Here is a 15,921-nt window from a genome sequence, read left to right as displayed (position 1 = left end):
CTTAACGACTGATTCATATGTATGCCTCACACCCACGCTGTCCCTCACTTATGCAAATGACAAGTATCAAAATACGTACAAAATTAATTATACAACAAAATAGAGATATACATATAAAAGTAAAGAAACGAAACGAAACAGAAAATAGAAACTGAATCTGAGACCCAGCAGAGAAACAACAACTTAATCGTTTGGCATTTCCGCTCTGTCCAATTCCACTCGTAATAGTTGGCTCCGTCCAGCTTCCACTTCCCCAAAAAATAAAAATAAATAACACCAAAGATCGAATAAAACACAGATCTGAGGAGACAGGGCGCTCGCAAAGTGCAGGTGGTTATGGCCATGGGAGAGCGTGGGCCGCGGCCAAGTCGAGTGTATTTCCGCTTGAAAGCGGCAACAACGATATTTGTAATAATAAATTTACGTGAAATATAAAACAAAATCAACGTTGACTCAAGCCCCGGTCGACGCCCACTCATTGACACCCACTCACACTCTGGGAGACAGACTCAAGCCAACAACCGAGAAACCAACCAGAAACAGCAACAGCACCGGCAACAAAACCTGGCCAAGACACAACTCAGAAGCCTGCCTGGCCGGAGTTCGATGCGAGATGCTCACAATTAGCCATCTGAGAGAGTATCTGTTGCTTTCTCACCGCTTTCCCAAGCGACACCCATAAATGGTTGCAGACACGTCTCAGAGACCTACCTCCTAAGCGGGATCTCCGGCTATCCGTCTGTATCCGAATCAGTTAAGAGTTAAGAGATAGAGAGAGAGCGCGGGAGAATGGTGGTGGAGCAGCTTATGGTTTGGACTTGGACTTGGCTGGCATCGAGCTTTGTGACCATATTAAGGCAAATGTGATTTCCGAAGCTGGCAATTAAAAGCCAGAGCCAAAGTTGAAAACTTAGAACATTTGCATAAGCAATTGCCCCCGACATGGGTGTAGAAGGGGCTTTTCGATAGGGATGGGTACTTGAATTGGGGTATTTTATACAACAACAATTTTAACAAATATAATCAAAAGGGTTATTTCCGGTAATTAGTACCATTAACATTCTGGAAGATTTTACGTTTTTTAATAGAAATCTTTGAATACATATTTATTTGAATGAGAGTACTCTAAATTCTTTGCTATAAACTTTTCACTACATTCAGCACAACTTTTCCCCTCTTCCGTAATACTACTGGTAATCCCTCTTAGCCCCGACTGTGTCCATTCGTAGATGACCATAGCTTGATCATAAAGCAAAAATTCAAATGTGACGTTTGTTTTTTTAATTATGGCTCGCTTATTCATGTTCTTGTCTTGGGAGTCGTCATGGGGCTGCAGATTAAGCTGTCAGCGAAACAAACACAACACTATTGGCCAATTTGTACGTACTAACATCTAAATATATATATTATCCAGTTAAAGAGATATGTATATGTATGTATATATAATATACAATTTTTAGATCATTTGGGACCGCGCCACTTCGCACGCAAATCAAATTAATGTTGCATGCGTTACTTTTCCACTCTCTTTGTCCGTCCGCGTCCGTGCCCATGCCCGTGTCCGACTTGTGTCTCTGGCGACCTTGTGCCATGAAAAATGTATGCTGTTCGAGGGAAAAATTATAATCAAATTTAACTGTTGTCATCATGATTTATTTGCTCAAGAACAAAACACGACAAACGATGACGAACTCGAAGACAATCAACCTACGGGACAGAAGCCAAAAGATAAATTAATCGTCAGGCAGTCAGTCAGTCTCTCAGTCTTTCAGTCGATCGGTCTATGGCTGGAAGCAATCTATCTACAGCAGCACTCATATGAGTATATCGGAGCAAGCTCAAAAACCGAGCTTTAAGCCGAACAGAAATATGTCGTCATATCCACAGAGAAATCAACTCGTTTCGCCCGCAGGAGCAAAGCCATTTTGCAATTTTTGCAATTATTTGCCTGTTGTCAGTTAATTATAATTATTTGTGAAGCAACAATATGCATAAAAACCATACAGAAATAAATGACTATAAACACACAATTGTTTCATAACAAAAAAAAAAAAATGAAAAAATCAAGTGCCAACAGATCAAGTGTGACTTTGAAATCGGCTTAGCGATTTGAAATTAGAAGCAAATCGAAACGAAACGAAGCGAGAATAACCGGAGAGGCCCACACACCCAAAGAGGGACGATCGCGGGACGGAAATTGATCGAAACGAATTAGAATAAATTACAAAAAATCTGAATAATATTAATCAAATGTAGTACAAAGTGTGAATCATGTATAAATGATGAAATAGTAATAAATAAATCTTTTTTATATACCATATCAGTTGTAAGGAATTTTCATTATCTCTTTTTATGCAAATATTGTAAGTCTTTGGTCATCCTCAAGGCATTTTCCATGTCACGTAAACAAATATTTTGATATCTAATACCTTCCTCATGTTTGTAGAATAGTTCTCGTTCGTACAACAATCTTAACATATTTGATGGTCTAACTGATGGATAAAGATAACCCGAAGGTCTATTCCACGAATATATTCTGAGATAATTGTAATAAGGAAATATATACAGATCTCTTTAAAACAAATTTAAGGAAATTATTTCATAATTTTATTTCATAATTTAGAAAAGAACTTATGGATTGTGTAGGGGAAAAATGGTTAAGCTAATTTTTAACTTGAGTTAAGAGACCATTCGATTAGCAAATTAGTTAATTCATTGATCTACTGATAAGTGACACATTCCTTAGTTTATTGAATGGAATACAAGTTCTAGCATTTATTTTTTTCAATTCACATTTAATTGAAGATTAAATTACCATTTCTGCAATGATCTTCACCTTAATGAAAGAAGAATACATGTTTATGTGCATAATGGATTCACATAAATAATGAATTTAATTTAAAAGCAAACGATAAAATCAGGATTGTAAGGGAAGAATCTAAGTCATGGAATAATGTTAGATGCTATAAGTAAGTCCCCAATAGACTTTATTTTCGCATTAATGAAATTTGAGCTACAGATTTTTTGACTTATGGGAACCACTTTCAATTTTCAAGGTCTTATTGTCAAAGTATTTCAAATAATAGCTGTATTAAAAATAAGAAGACCGCGGCAACTATATTCTTGGCCGTATATTATGGACTACACAAATATGATATAATCTTTCTCAAGGCACCAAAAATAAATATAATAATTTTAATTAATCTGAATTATCTAAAAAGCGGAAAATAGTTTAAAGAAATGCTAAAATGATGTCATTTGATTTCATTTACTAGAACATACCTTAAAAAAGAAAGAAGACAACTTCTGTGTTAAAACATATCTTAACATTTAAAAATATTTTGCTGGTGTCGGAAAATAGCTGTATTTAGCTTTAGCACCATATCATCCCACATAGCCTTATAGATTAACACCCAAATAGAGTAATTTCCTTGAACTTTGATTCTCCATGCATCATAATTCGTTTCCAATTCGAATATAATCTAGATAAATATCCATCATGAATATCTTTTGTAGCCTCTGCACTCAAAAGTTCAGCTCTGGAAATGGAGTTTCCTCCAATCAAGCGAATGCAAAGCCGATACCGATCTCAATGAAAGATGAACAAACATTTTTAAGTATTGTCAAGTGAGCTCCGCTCCGACACTGTTTGACTTGTACAAATGAATGTCAAACGCTGCTGCAGCAGCAGCAGCATAAAAAATTAGCAATAAATTTAAATAAATAACTGCCTGGCGATATTAGATCATGCTCGTTCGGAACAAATCTCAGGAGAGCCGACAGACAGAGCCAAAATTGACTCGACTCGACTCGACTCGAAACGAAATCGAAAATTTGAATGGGAAACCACTCAAGAGTGTACCAGAGGCAGAGACTAGAGAGAGATGGAGAAGACCAAGCGAGACCCACTGAGACCTGATCCGGCCAACGCAAAAGGCACCCACACATTTTGGGGAGAGACACAGTCGCCGTTCTCTCCCGCGAGAGAACTGGTTTCTCTTCGCTTCTCTGTGGCGGCTTTCAATGACGTTTTGTGTTGGCGTTGTGTTGTGTGTGCGGAGCGCCAGTGGGTTTCTCGGTTTATTGGTCGCTCAGCGAGGCGACCCGCCCCCTCCCCCAAATCTGTACGAGTGTATCTGTGTATCGGTGTATCCGCCAGATACGTGAGCTCCTCTGGCCTGCCTTTTAATGCGGCATTTCATTCATTGATCGTTCCAATAGCGCACCGCACGCTCAGCGCTCCAGACAAGTGCCGCCGCCGGCTCGAACCCAGCCCCCATCCAGCGTCCACCCATCCATCCAGCGCTCGTCCAGCGATTGTGTGGGCCGCCCCGTCAGAATAGGTCTCGCGCTGGCTTGGCTAACGGAGTCAGAGCCAAGTGTGGTATCCCCACACACATCACATAGCATACTGCATGGTGGACGACATTGACGATCAACGATCTGTGGTCTCAGATCTCAGATCTCGCCTGTCTGCTCAGTGCACAGCGGACAAGCGCAGCAAGCGGACGCAGGCAGCGACGAGCAGCATTTTCTCCAAGCGACGACGAGCCGTTGGCCGTGTATTTTTGTCGAGTTATTGGATACAGATACAGATACAACTACAGATGCTGCTCTAAAGATACACAGCGCGGCGCGTACTCATAGATATTTTTAGCAGCCGGCCTCACGCACACGCAAACACACACACACAACAGAGCCAGTACCGCTGCCGACACACGCGGCTCGCACGTTTTGGAAAAACGATTCTTCGAGGCTTTTCCTGCATGAAAGATCGTACTCAAAATAACAACAAAAAAAAACCAAAAAAAAAACAAACAAAAAGTTCTTATCAATAATTGAATCTCGCGCACAAACAAATTTGACTTAAAGTTAATTTAATACAAAAAATACTAAAAAACGAGTTTCGGTCCAAACTTCGAGGAAATGATCAAAAAAATAAATCTTGAATAAAAGCAAATTTTTTGTTGTGTTAAAAATGCCAAATTTATGCATGAGCTAACAATTTTAATTCAAAACAAATTAAAATAGCAAAAAGATCAAAATAAGTTCGGTTTTTGGTGACTAATTAACGGACGCGCCGTCGGAATCTTAATTTCGCATACTTCTGGAACGCGCTTTAATGAACCGAAAATTAAAATAAAATCATCGACAAATCTTAATCAGAGTGGAGCCACCACCCCGAAAGCATCATCTAAATTCAAATTAAGCAACAACCACACACGGCAGCAGAGACATTGTTGGATTTATGAAATCAAAAAGGTAAATATACCATCTCCATAGATCAAACATATTATACATATGTGTACCTATACGCTATAAGGTAGAGAGCAATATTGGAATACTCATCAAAAATTCCTTCATCTCTTGTTGTTGCCCCAATAAAAATAGACAAAAAGCATTCCTTTGGCCTATCATCAGAGAGAGAGGGGTGGCGTTGGGCTTGGGACAGAACAGAACTTTTTGGAGACTGAAACATTTACTTGTCCAAGGTGTTGAAATGGAAGACATCTGGTGGTTGGTGGAGAGAGAGAGAGGACTTAGGTGTTGGGGGAAGAGGGGGACTGTGACGACAGCAAGTTGTCAACTGATTTGAAAGGTTCCAGCTTTGTTGGATCTCTGTTTTGGGGTGAGTGTGAAATACGGAATGGGAATTTAAATTAATGTGTAAACAAAGTTGTGAATGTTCAATCAACGAAGGCTGAAGAGATACACCAACCTTTTAGAGACTCCCTAAATGTAACCCGATACAAGCCGGAAGATATAAATAAAATGTTAAGCAAATATTAATTTAAACATATTTAATCAATGTGCCATAAAATAATATTTGGCATACTCATTAAAACGTTTATCTTCTGTATGTAACTCTAGACAACCATTGAAGTGGAATCTTTTTTCCTGTAGACATTCCTCATATCTAAATCAAAGTACTTAAATATTCCATGTATTATTAATGTATCAAATCATCAATCTTTGATGGGTTTATTTTCTTTAAGCCCACCAAAAATGTACATCAAATTCTATTAAATGAATCATTCCAAATCCGTTATAGACCATTTTATTATTTTGTTTTTTCCCGCCCTGTCCATAAAATTTTGAGTCAGATAATTCTGTGTTCCCCTGACCCAAATCTCAGTCAAAGTGGGAACAACAGTGTGTCCCCCAGCCCCTGTCCCTCTTTTAAAAATGCCCCTCTAGAAAAACAATAATAGCACCAGTACAAAAACACACAAAAAATTAGCCAAAGGCAAATGCCAGAAACGAAAGACCTGTCAAAGACCCAAGCAAATCAAAGCCGCTGGGTAACAGAAACCCCCCACAAAAGCACACAGATATATAGAGAGAGAGAGGAAGGGACAATCCGAGACTGTAAAGCACACGAACTTCATACATCACACATACGCAGTGTGTGCCAATTTTAATAAACAAACTCAACGTAAATGGAAAATCAAACAAATTCATTTGAGCCAAACAGCCAAGCCAATGGCAACAAATCAACAGCATAAAAAAAGAAAATACAAACCAAATAGAAATAAAACAAAAATCAAACAAAATAAAAGAAAATAAAAGATGCAAAAAAGAGAAAACGGAAAAAAGTATAAGAACTTGCCACAGGCCGGCTAAAAATAATAGCTGCCAACGGTAGCAGACACACGAGACAAAGACGGACCCCGAGAGCAGCACCGGGGGGGAGGGGCGGCAACGTGCAACTGGCAACAGCACGAGACAACAGGCAACAACAACAAAAAGAACACAAACAACATCAACCAGCTGCAACAACAGCATGGCCAAAAGCAAATGAAAGATTTTGACGCTTTTCCACAAAAAGCAAATTAAGAATCACAAATCGAAAAGGAAAAAAATAGAAGGCACAAAATAGAGAAAGAAAATTCAAGTTGCATACAATAAAAACTAATTTTAGAGCTGTGCCACAAAACAACAACAACAAAAGATATAGACGAAAAAAAATACCCATGCTTCATGCCATAGACACGGACAGATACAGGGACAATCTGAGTCAGAGATTCTACTATGGCCAGATCATTCTCGAGGGGCGATCGATTGGTTTCCGAATTGTATGTGTGTGGGAAATAATTGAACACTCAGCAGGAATAACTGCTGATTGACTAATTGGTATACATTTATTTGGTATTGTAATGGGAAAAAGGGATCAGAAGTGAAACAAGGTAATAAGACACTCTAAAAACTATCGTGAAGAAGATGTTCATTGGTCGAACATGTTCTATGCGATCCCATTTCATTGATTTAATCGTCTGGAAATCCTTTTTCTGGTTTCCAAGGCTCTTAAAATACATCCCAAGGCAGATGCCGACCTTTACCCCAGGCTCTTATCAGAGACATAAAAACTTCTTGGCCTTCCCTCGGGCTATCATTCGCTCGTGTGGTTCAGTTTTTACTGGCTCAAGCAGCAGACGCTTCATTTTCCGTTTAACCGCACCCGACTGCCCCGTATCACGCCACGCCACGCCACTCTTCCCCAGCCCGTGCAGCACTCCCTTCATTACTCCCTCCCCCTCCCCTCCTGGGGAGAGCAGACAAGCGTGCAGAAAAAGTTCTAAATTTAATGGCTACACCTAAAAATGCAGCGACTGCAACCGAACCAAAAAGTGAAGGGCAGACAGGGTGGGGCGGAGCGGAGCGGCGCGGCGCGGGTAGTAGGAAAGAGGAGAGATCCATTTGCTGGTAGTTTCAAGTGCACTCTGACTAGGCCTTCCCAGCTCTCCCGCTGCTCATCCAACTACCAAAAAAAAAAAAATGAAAACTAACACACAAGAGGCCCCAAACTTTTGATACCCTTTCAGATCGAAAATACCTATGGTAGCTATAATTTAAACAGCGAAACTACAGGCTTTTCCAACACTTTGTTCAATTCTTGGGCTATTTTTAGGGTCATCATCTTAGGAATCTTAGACGTATTATCTTTTTAGGGATGTAAGACTATTTCGATTTATACCACAGTTCTACAATCAGAACAGTTCGCAATCACAAGGGTAAAGAATCATGTCTGTTCACTTATGGCAAATTTATGCAGCAAATCAACGGCATTCAATAAATTTACGCAAAATTTCTCTATCGAATTCGAGCCTTCATTTATCGAGTAGATAGATATACGTGATGCCTCATCATAATACCCTCTGACAGGGTATTAACAACAACAACAAAACACAACAGCATGTGAAACAGACCGCTCCACCCACGGCTCCTACATTGCATCGTCTCCTCCCCCGAATCCCCCTGCGCCCTAGACGCAACCCCTTCACGCCTCGCCGCGCGCACGGCTCGCCTTTTGTCTACCTCGTTGTTGGTATGTGGCAATGTAAACGATAAGAGAGAGAAAGGGAGAGAGAGGGAGGGGGGAGAATGCAGAATGGAGCGTGGGGCATGGGCGATGTGGCAGAGAGTCATGGGAAGAGGAACTGTTCTATGTTTGTTGTCTGTGCATTTCAATTGGTGCATTGTGCCGGGCGTGTAATTGAAAACTTAAGCAGAAGCCGACGCCACATACCTCCTCCCCGTCCTCACCGCCCCACCCCCTTTACCGTTATCGAAAAATGCGCAACAAATTTTCCAATCAAGAGAAAACAGAGAGAAAGGCAAGCCTACTTCTATGCCCATTCCCCCCCTCCTGCATTCATTTCCTGCACTCCTTCCGTCCGGAACATCCTATATCCCGGATCCTGGGCCAAGCCCCACGAATCAGTAGAGCCGCTTGTTGCTGTTTGTTGAACAAACGTTTATTAGCCGCGAATACTCTTAATCGCATGCAATTTGTTGCCTTCTGTCCGGCCAACAGACCGCTCTCTGCGATTGCCCTGCCCTTTGAGCACACGGAACTCGGTAATTTTCACGTCGTTTTCCATTGCCTGGAATGGAAATGAGTTGAGAGAAGGCGGTGCCAGGGCTACGTTGCCTGCCGCCGCCCCACGCTGAAGAAGGTGAGCATTTTTCTGTGTTGTGCACTTAATTGCAGCTTGTTTGTTGCATGTCGCAAACTTTTGGCGCTACTCTATCTGGCCGGAGTGGGGCAGGGTACATTTGATTATGCCAGGAAGTGCTTGTCCAAAAGAATTACTAAACATTCCGAGTACCGAATGTGTGCATTAAATAAGTTGGAAAACTTTTATTATAGCAAAATGAAAAAGAACAAAAAGTACATAAAAGAGAACTGAATATTTCGTAATATGATAATACACAACTTTAATCATAATAAGAACGAAAATTATATTAGTTTTGACCAAACCAAATCAATGGGAAATCGAATGACGGGTGCTCAACTTATAAGCCCCTTTGTTGTTAAAAAATATATTAATAAGAAACACTTCTAATAAATATCACTTATTTAATATTCGTACATTTTAAACTAATTTTCTGCCAAAAATAAACTACAAATTGTGTTCCATAAGTGTTAAAAACTACAACTACTTCTTCATCTATAATAAAGAAATTACTATAACTGAGAGCCCAAATATCATTCATTAAATGTTGCATTTTGGAAAGCACTCAAAAAATACAGAAACATTCTGATTGTAAATCTGTGGTTTAATTTATTTCCATCCAATGATCATTAATATTTTTAGTAGAGGGCTATCGATGACCGCCATCATTGATCGTTTGAGATTTCCATTTAAAAAGTGTGGCTTATGTGGCCCGCCCGTTGTACTAGTTTCTGTGGGTTCGAATAGCTTTAAATTGATTCTATCATGGAAAACCATCATCATCATAAATATATTTAACAATATAATGTATGCTAAGCGTAGAGCATACCGCAGGTGCGCATATGTAGTTCTCTACTTTGATGCTTCTTTTCCTTAGGGTCTTTAAGCATTTCCATTCCTATGGATCGCGTGGCGAAAATTAATTATAAACTCAAATCAGAGGCGAAACCCCAGCAGAAAATCCCCGACACGTAAACAAAGTGAAAAGCTTTTCACGTGTTGAAACGTTGCAACGTTTTGTGGGGCAGGGAAATGTAATCTGAATGGCTAAGTATTGTACATTGGAAAACTATTGACATAACTCCCCCCCAGAGCAACATTTCGCTGTGCAACGCTGGATGTGAGGCACTGTGAGGCACACACGTTAACGGTGAATGAAGAAAAGTGCAACAGCGAGAGCGCGCACAGCAAAAACGCCCCATAACTTGTTTAGGCCAAGCCAAGACCAACATCTTTGAATGGTCACAGCTATGCAGCAAGTGTCAACCAGGCCAGGCCAGGCCGGTACGGGCCGGGCCGGGCCGGGCCGGGCCGGGCCTACAAGCAACAAGAATCGTCTATAGCCAATTTTGGACAATCTGCACTAAATTGACCATTTAAGTGAAGCCTGACAGACAGATAGACAGACCAACAACGTGGAGTCGTAGAGTGACTGCGATCGCCTGCTCTCCTTAGATCAACTTAGACTGCAATCAATCTGTATATCTGCTCAGGTTTACACCTCTGCATGCGAGACCCGGGGGCCGTTTGCGATTTTATGAGGCCAAGGCACAATGCAAGGGCGTTGGCATCGGTGCAGAAAACATTTCAATCATTCTGTATGGGAGGTGGAAATGTTGTTGTTACTGTTCGTGTTGGGACTGTTGTGATGACGTTGTGTTGGCTTCGTGTTACATTCTCATGTAACTTAATTCTTGCATTAAAATGCATTCATTAACTGTTACTGTTTTGTCTTGTTGCATTTCCCCTCATGTATCCTCTCCATTGCAACCACCACAGAAACCACAAACAACTCGCGTATACATTCCCTAGAGACTCTCCTAGAGGAAAAGTGAGTGAAAAGCGCTGGAAAATATTTTTGGTATAGTTGACCTACCGCAAAGAAACAAAGGGAAACCATAAACTGAACTTTTTCCCTACCACACACACAGACACACTGAAAACTTTCTCAAAACGTTCGTCAACATTGTAATAGAGTACATAGAGGGAAACCCCTGCTGCCCTTGGCCATGGGTTGCATACCAATTTCGGGATGATACTCATGACATGAATCGGGGGAAGTATACTATCCCCTGGGGGGAAATACATTATCCCCTGGGGGGAAATACATTATCCCCTGGGGGGAAATATACTATCCCCTGGGGGAGATATATAATCTCTGGGTATCCATGAAGTTTTTAAGCGTCATCATAATCAGTCTTTGAACAGCTAATACATCCGTTTCTAACACCACAAATATATATACTCTTAATATAATATAATATAATATAATTTATATAATATATACTCTCAAAAAATTGTATACCGTTATCCCTTCCACTTCATAGATCAAATTACTCCTTGCAGGAACCGTTTAGAGTCTTATGGTAGGATTATAATTCCCTTCACCATTCCCTCTCTATATTTACATTTAATTAATTTCCTCTTCCTAAACGATTAAGCATACCTCTATCGTAATTAGTACTAGTCTAACATTTAACATTCCTGCATGTATGCGACCGCGTCATGCAGCAGCGCCCCTCGATCGTGTATTTTGTGTCGTTTCTATTGAAACAATCCACTTACAACTGCTCTTATATTTTTTTTGGTTTTTTAGATTTCTTGCTGGAAAGAGTCAGTAAAATTTTCTTATATACCGCTTATCTTAAAGCTAGATAGTCCCCAAGATACTCCTGATGGAGCAAACCTGCCGAAACAACATTCTATTGAATCTGGTCTTTCATTTTGGATGTCATCATATTGCGGAGTACTTGGTAAAAGAACAGTGGCCCCATTAATTGCGCAATACGATGATCAATGAGATCAATTTTAGTTTGATTTTTGTGTGTTCCATTGCGAGATTCGAATTCTCAAAAGTGGAGGCAGAAGAAATAAATTGTATTTATGGGTTTTTTTGTCTAGATGCGTTTTTTCGGCTTCAGTGGGTTTTATGTTTTACGGCGGAAGCACACACTACTCAAAAGTCACAAGAATCGACTTCAGTTCATTGAAGCCAATTTTTGAGAGCCGTTTACGGAAGCTACCGCGGGTGGTGGGTTCCGCCACGAATTTCGTTACGCTCCATTGGGCACATCCATCTCCGAGACCCACATATGCCCATGCCCATGCCCAAGCTCTATCTTCTATGCTCTTCTTTGGTCTGTTCTTTTTTTGGCTTCTTTGGGGAGACAATTTAAAACAAAATTGTTAATTGCCCTGGCTGATTGCCGCTGGGGGATGGAATGGGTTGAGCCAAACTCTGAACTAACGTCTGTTCTCTTCATTTCCACTTTTCAGATGAAGTCGAACACGTACGAGCTGCATAACTACGCCGACCTAAACATGGACAGCAGTCCCGCGAAAAAGGATTCGCGCAAGCGGAAGGCGGCCAGTGCCCGTGGTGAGAAATATTCCCTGCGCCAGAAGCGACAGAAGCGATGTGCGTCCGATGAAGCGGAGCAGGAGCTGCCAGACCTCGACCTCGAGCTGGAGAGCCTTGAACCAGCAGCGAGCAGGCCAAAGAAGAACTCCTCCACCAACAAGGCCAAGACGAAAGCACCGCCCCTGAGCAAGTATCGCCGGAAGACGGCCAATGCTCGCGAGCGGACACGGATGCGGGAGATCAACACGGCTTTCGAGACGCTGCGGCACAGTGTACCGCAGGCCATAACCGGGGAGGTTGCGGCTAATGCCAGTGAGAAGCTGACCAAGATCACCACCCTGCGCCTGGCCATGAAGTACATAAAGATGCTGAGCGACGCCATCGAGGATCCCAGCTACGAGAGCGAGTTCATTGGCGAGTGTCTGGAAGAGAGCGCCAATCGTGAGGCCCTGGTCACCGTGGATTCCGAGCCAGAGCTGGAAGTGGAGATGCCAGTACCAGCGGCTAAGAAACCAGCCAAGTCCAAGGCGGGATCTGCTGGCAGCAAAAAGTCCACGGCCGCCAGCAAACGCCAGACACAGAAGCAGGCCAAGGAAAAACATCCCACGCCCACACAGACGATGACAACGACTCCGATGTGTGCTTCCGGCAGTTCGGGGGAGTCCTGCTATGCCGCCTCGTCGATAGGCTCGCCGGGATCCAGTGCCGGCGCTGCCTGCTCGCCCAGCTCTGCCTACGCCTCACTCTCGTCCTCCGCCTCCAACATCAGCCACCGCAGCAGCAGTCACCGCAGTAACAGCAGTCCCGGACTGGAGCCCGATGGGAACCTAATGGGTCTGCAGGGACTCAGCGACCTGGACACCCTGCTCCTGGAGTCTGATGGTGAGTCCCTGCACTGTCTGAGTCCCAGCTATGAGAGTCTTCTGACCAACGGAGAGTCCATTCTTCCGTGTCGTGGTGACATGCCCATGCCCGGCTGCCTGGATAAGCCGGATGTGGAGCTCAGCCTACGTCTGCTGGATGCAGATCGCTCCACGGACTCATTCGACTTTGCCAGCGACCAACAGCCGTCGGCCTGCATCAGTTCCCTGGCCACGCTGGACGGCTGCTATCCCTTCGGGGATTTGTTGCCCGGCGACTTCTCCGACATGTTTCTCACGTGACGCGGCCCGGATCCGTGTTAAGTGCCGCCTCGTACTGTCACTCGGTGGGGCCCCTGTTACACTCTCGTTTTAAGCCTAAACCTAGTTGTTAAAGTGATTTCACTGTTAGCCATTTAGCCATGCGATCATTCGGCGCGGAATTCATTGTGTCATAGAAAAGCAGCCTTAAGTTAAACACAACAAGAACAGCTAGATAGAAAGATCTGCACATTTTGTATGCCCTATAGATAGGGAGAACAGACAGGCCCACACATCTATCTATACATGACCGCACCATACCATACCATACCATACCATACCACACCGATCGTTCGACCACTAAATTTAATGAACCAAGAAGCATTTCTCTCTTTGTGAAGCATTTCTCGTTATCGTGTATGTAAATAAAGCACCAAGTGTTGTCCCATGACAAAAGCTCAACGAAATCAATTGCCTTTTATTATGATTGGATTGGATTTTTCCTAGATATATCTATATAATAACTATATAAGATCGAAACCGTTAAAGTTGCAGGTAATTTCAGAGAGACTACACATGAGATTATGATCCAAAATCTCTCAACACAATACTGTGTATGTTGTTGTTGGATTCTGGGGACCTCCTCTGCCTGGAACATACGAAACCGAGTACGCAGCGGAGCCGAGGTCCAAGGCGAAGGATCGCCCGAAAGAGAAAGGGAATACCAGTAACCCGTGCGCCCATATGAAATGGAATTTGTTCCTGATGTTTCTGCTATTATCTTCCCATTTACTAAAATGAATCCACCATCGCAAAATTTTTGTATGCATAATTTAATTTCCTGTCAGCAATTAAATGCTGTCGACAATAAAACACACAGCGAGTCCAACAGCAAATATTTGTTATGTTCCATTGAATACAATAAACGGTAAAATTCACACAGCAATTAAGTATAAACAATTATTAATGAAATCAATTTAGCTTAGAAATCCAATTCAAATATCTTTGATTCGCCACGGTACTTATCGGCGTGGGCCAAGCCGGCCATGATGGCGGCCCCCACTCCGCAGCTGTCCTGGTTGACGACGTATTCGAATTTGTAGCGGGGGTCGGTGAGTTGGAGAGTGTACTTGTTGATCACCGTTTGGAATGTGGGGTTGAGGCGGTAGATGCCGCCGTCAACGGAAATGGAGATTTGGGCGATCTTCATGCGGTTGATCAGACAGGCGACGCCCGAGGAGAGCATCATGGCCGCACGGCTGAGGATAATGTTGCTGATGTAGCGCACGGCGGCCAGGTCGCGCTCCTTGCAGTGGCGAATGCGGTATTTCTCCATTACCTCCTGGGCTTTAGTGTAGACGCCAGGCGGATCCGAGTCGAGATCGAAGACTGAGGACATATCCATCCTCCACTGGTTGCCGATTAAATCGAGCGTCTGCCCTTCGAAGATGGTCCCATTCCGCATCAGACGCACTATGACCATACGAACAAGCTCGCTTATGAAGAGGGCACCGCTGAACTTTTCGTAGATGCGATGGCCGGGATTCGTGGATGACTCGTCCAGTGTCTTGTCGAATTCGTTTCGTACAAAGTCGAGCTGACCGCCATCCCCAAAGTGGGCCCAGTCAGTGTTGACGATCATTATGCTCTTGTTATTAGTGCCCGTGTACATGTGGCAGTTATCGACGTCCTCCACGTAGCAGGAGTTGGTGATGTTGCCCATGTTTAGGCCGATCCGCGTATCCGGCTGCGTCCAGCAGAGCGCCAGGAGGGATCCTATGGCCACATTGATAATGCCCAAGATGTTGACCATTATCTCGGGGAACTTGGCCAAGGCGTCGCGCAACAGCTGGACCACATCCTTGCCGATGGCTCCCGTGGCCCCGAACTCCTTCGTCCAAGCGATCAATATTCCCACGTCCAGGGCCAGCTTATTCAGCGAAAAGGCAAAGGCAATGCCCATCGGTAGGTTCTCCTTGTCGACCTTCTTGTCCTTCACGAAAGTCGCTATGTTGGACGCCAGAAAGTTGAAAAGTTCTGTGCCCTTGGCGGCAGCTATAGAGTGTGGTATGATCACGCACTTGGAGCTCATGTACACGTCCTTCTCGCTGCTGAATCTCACCAGCATGATCCGGCAGTTGGTGGGCATCATCTCCAAGGCCAGGAAGCGGCCACGCTCACGTCCCGATGGCAGGTCCTGCACGTAGCTCAAGTAGCACGGCACAGAGGAGCGATCGTGGCCCTCCTTGCTCAACCCGGCCGTCATCTCGCGATCCATGGTGTCCCTTACCTTTACCAGATCATTCTCGCTGGGCACAAACATCTGGCATAGCTTGTAAACCTCTGGAAAGTCCACCTCTGGCTTAAATATAGGGCCGGCCATTTTAATAGGGTTTTGAATCGAGCTAAGTATTTTGAGAGTTACCCAAATGGAATGGGTTTTGTAACTATATAGCAATAAAAGGAAAGGAGTACTTTGTTC

At 43.2% G+C, this 15,921-nt stretch overlaps 2 protein-coding genes across 2 annotated transcripts; one reads left to right on the top strand and one right to left on the bottom strand.

Annotated features, from left to right (window-relative positions):
- The first annotated feature begins 4,245 nt into the window (after positions 1 to 4,245).
- Positions 4,246 to 13,535, top strand: LOC6591648 (helix-loop-helix protein delilah). The gene is made up of 2 exons (XM_026989822.1): positions 4,246 to 5,262; positions 12,234 to 13,535. Exon 2 carries the CDS (start codon positions 12,234 to 12,236, stop codon positions 13,479 to 13,481), a length of 1,248 nt encoding a protein of 415 aa, XP_026845623.1. The 5' UTR covers positions 4,246 to 5,262; the 3' UTR covers positions 13,482 to 13,535.
- An 802-nt stretch (positions 13,536 to 14,337) lies between these two features.
- LOC6591647 (hexokinase type 1) lies at positions 14,338 to 15,823 on the bottom strand. The gene has a single exon (XM_002016824.2). The coding sequence runs from the start codon at positions 15,820 to 15,822 to the stop codon at positions 14,422 to 14,424; it is 1,401 nt and encodes a 466-aa protein (XP_002016860.1). The 5' UTR covers position 15,823; the 3' UTR covers positions 14,338 to 14,421.
- Between the last annotated feature and the right edge of the window lie 98 nt (positions 15,824 to 15,921).

This window comes from Drosophila persimilis, unplaced genomic scaffold, assembly GCF_003286085.1.
Source record: "Drosophila persimilis strain 14011-0111.01,24,50 unplaced genomic scaffold, DperRS2 tig00000000-arrow-pilon, whole genome shotgun sequence".
NCBI classification, from domain to species: Eukaryota; Metazoa; Arthropoda; class Insecta; order Diptera; family Drosophilidae; genus Drosophila; species Drosophila persimilis.
This window is presented reverse-complemented; position numbering and strand designations above follow the sequence as displayed.

Bases quoted from the DNA above. Each gene is read 5' to 3' on its own strand.
- LOC6591648 (XM_026989822.1), top strand. From the start codon at position 12,234: ATGAAGTCGAACACGTACGAGCTGCATAACTACGCCGACCTAAACATG.
- LOC6591647 (XM_002016824.2), bottom strand. From the start codon at position 15,822: ATGGCCGGCCCTATATTTAAGCCAGAGGTGGACTTTCCAGAGGTTTAC.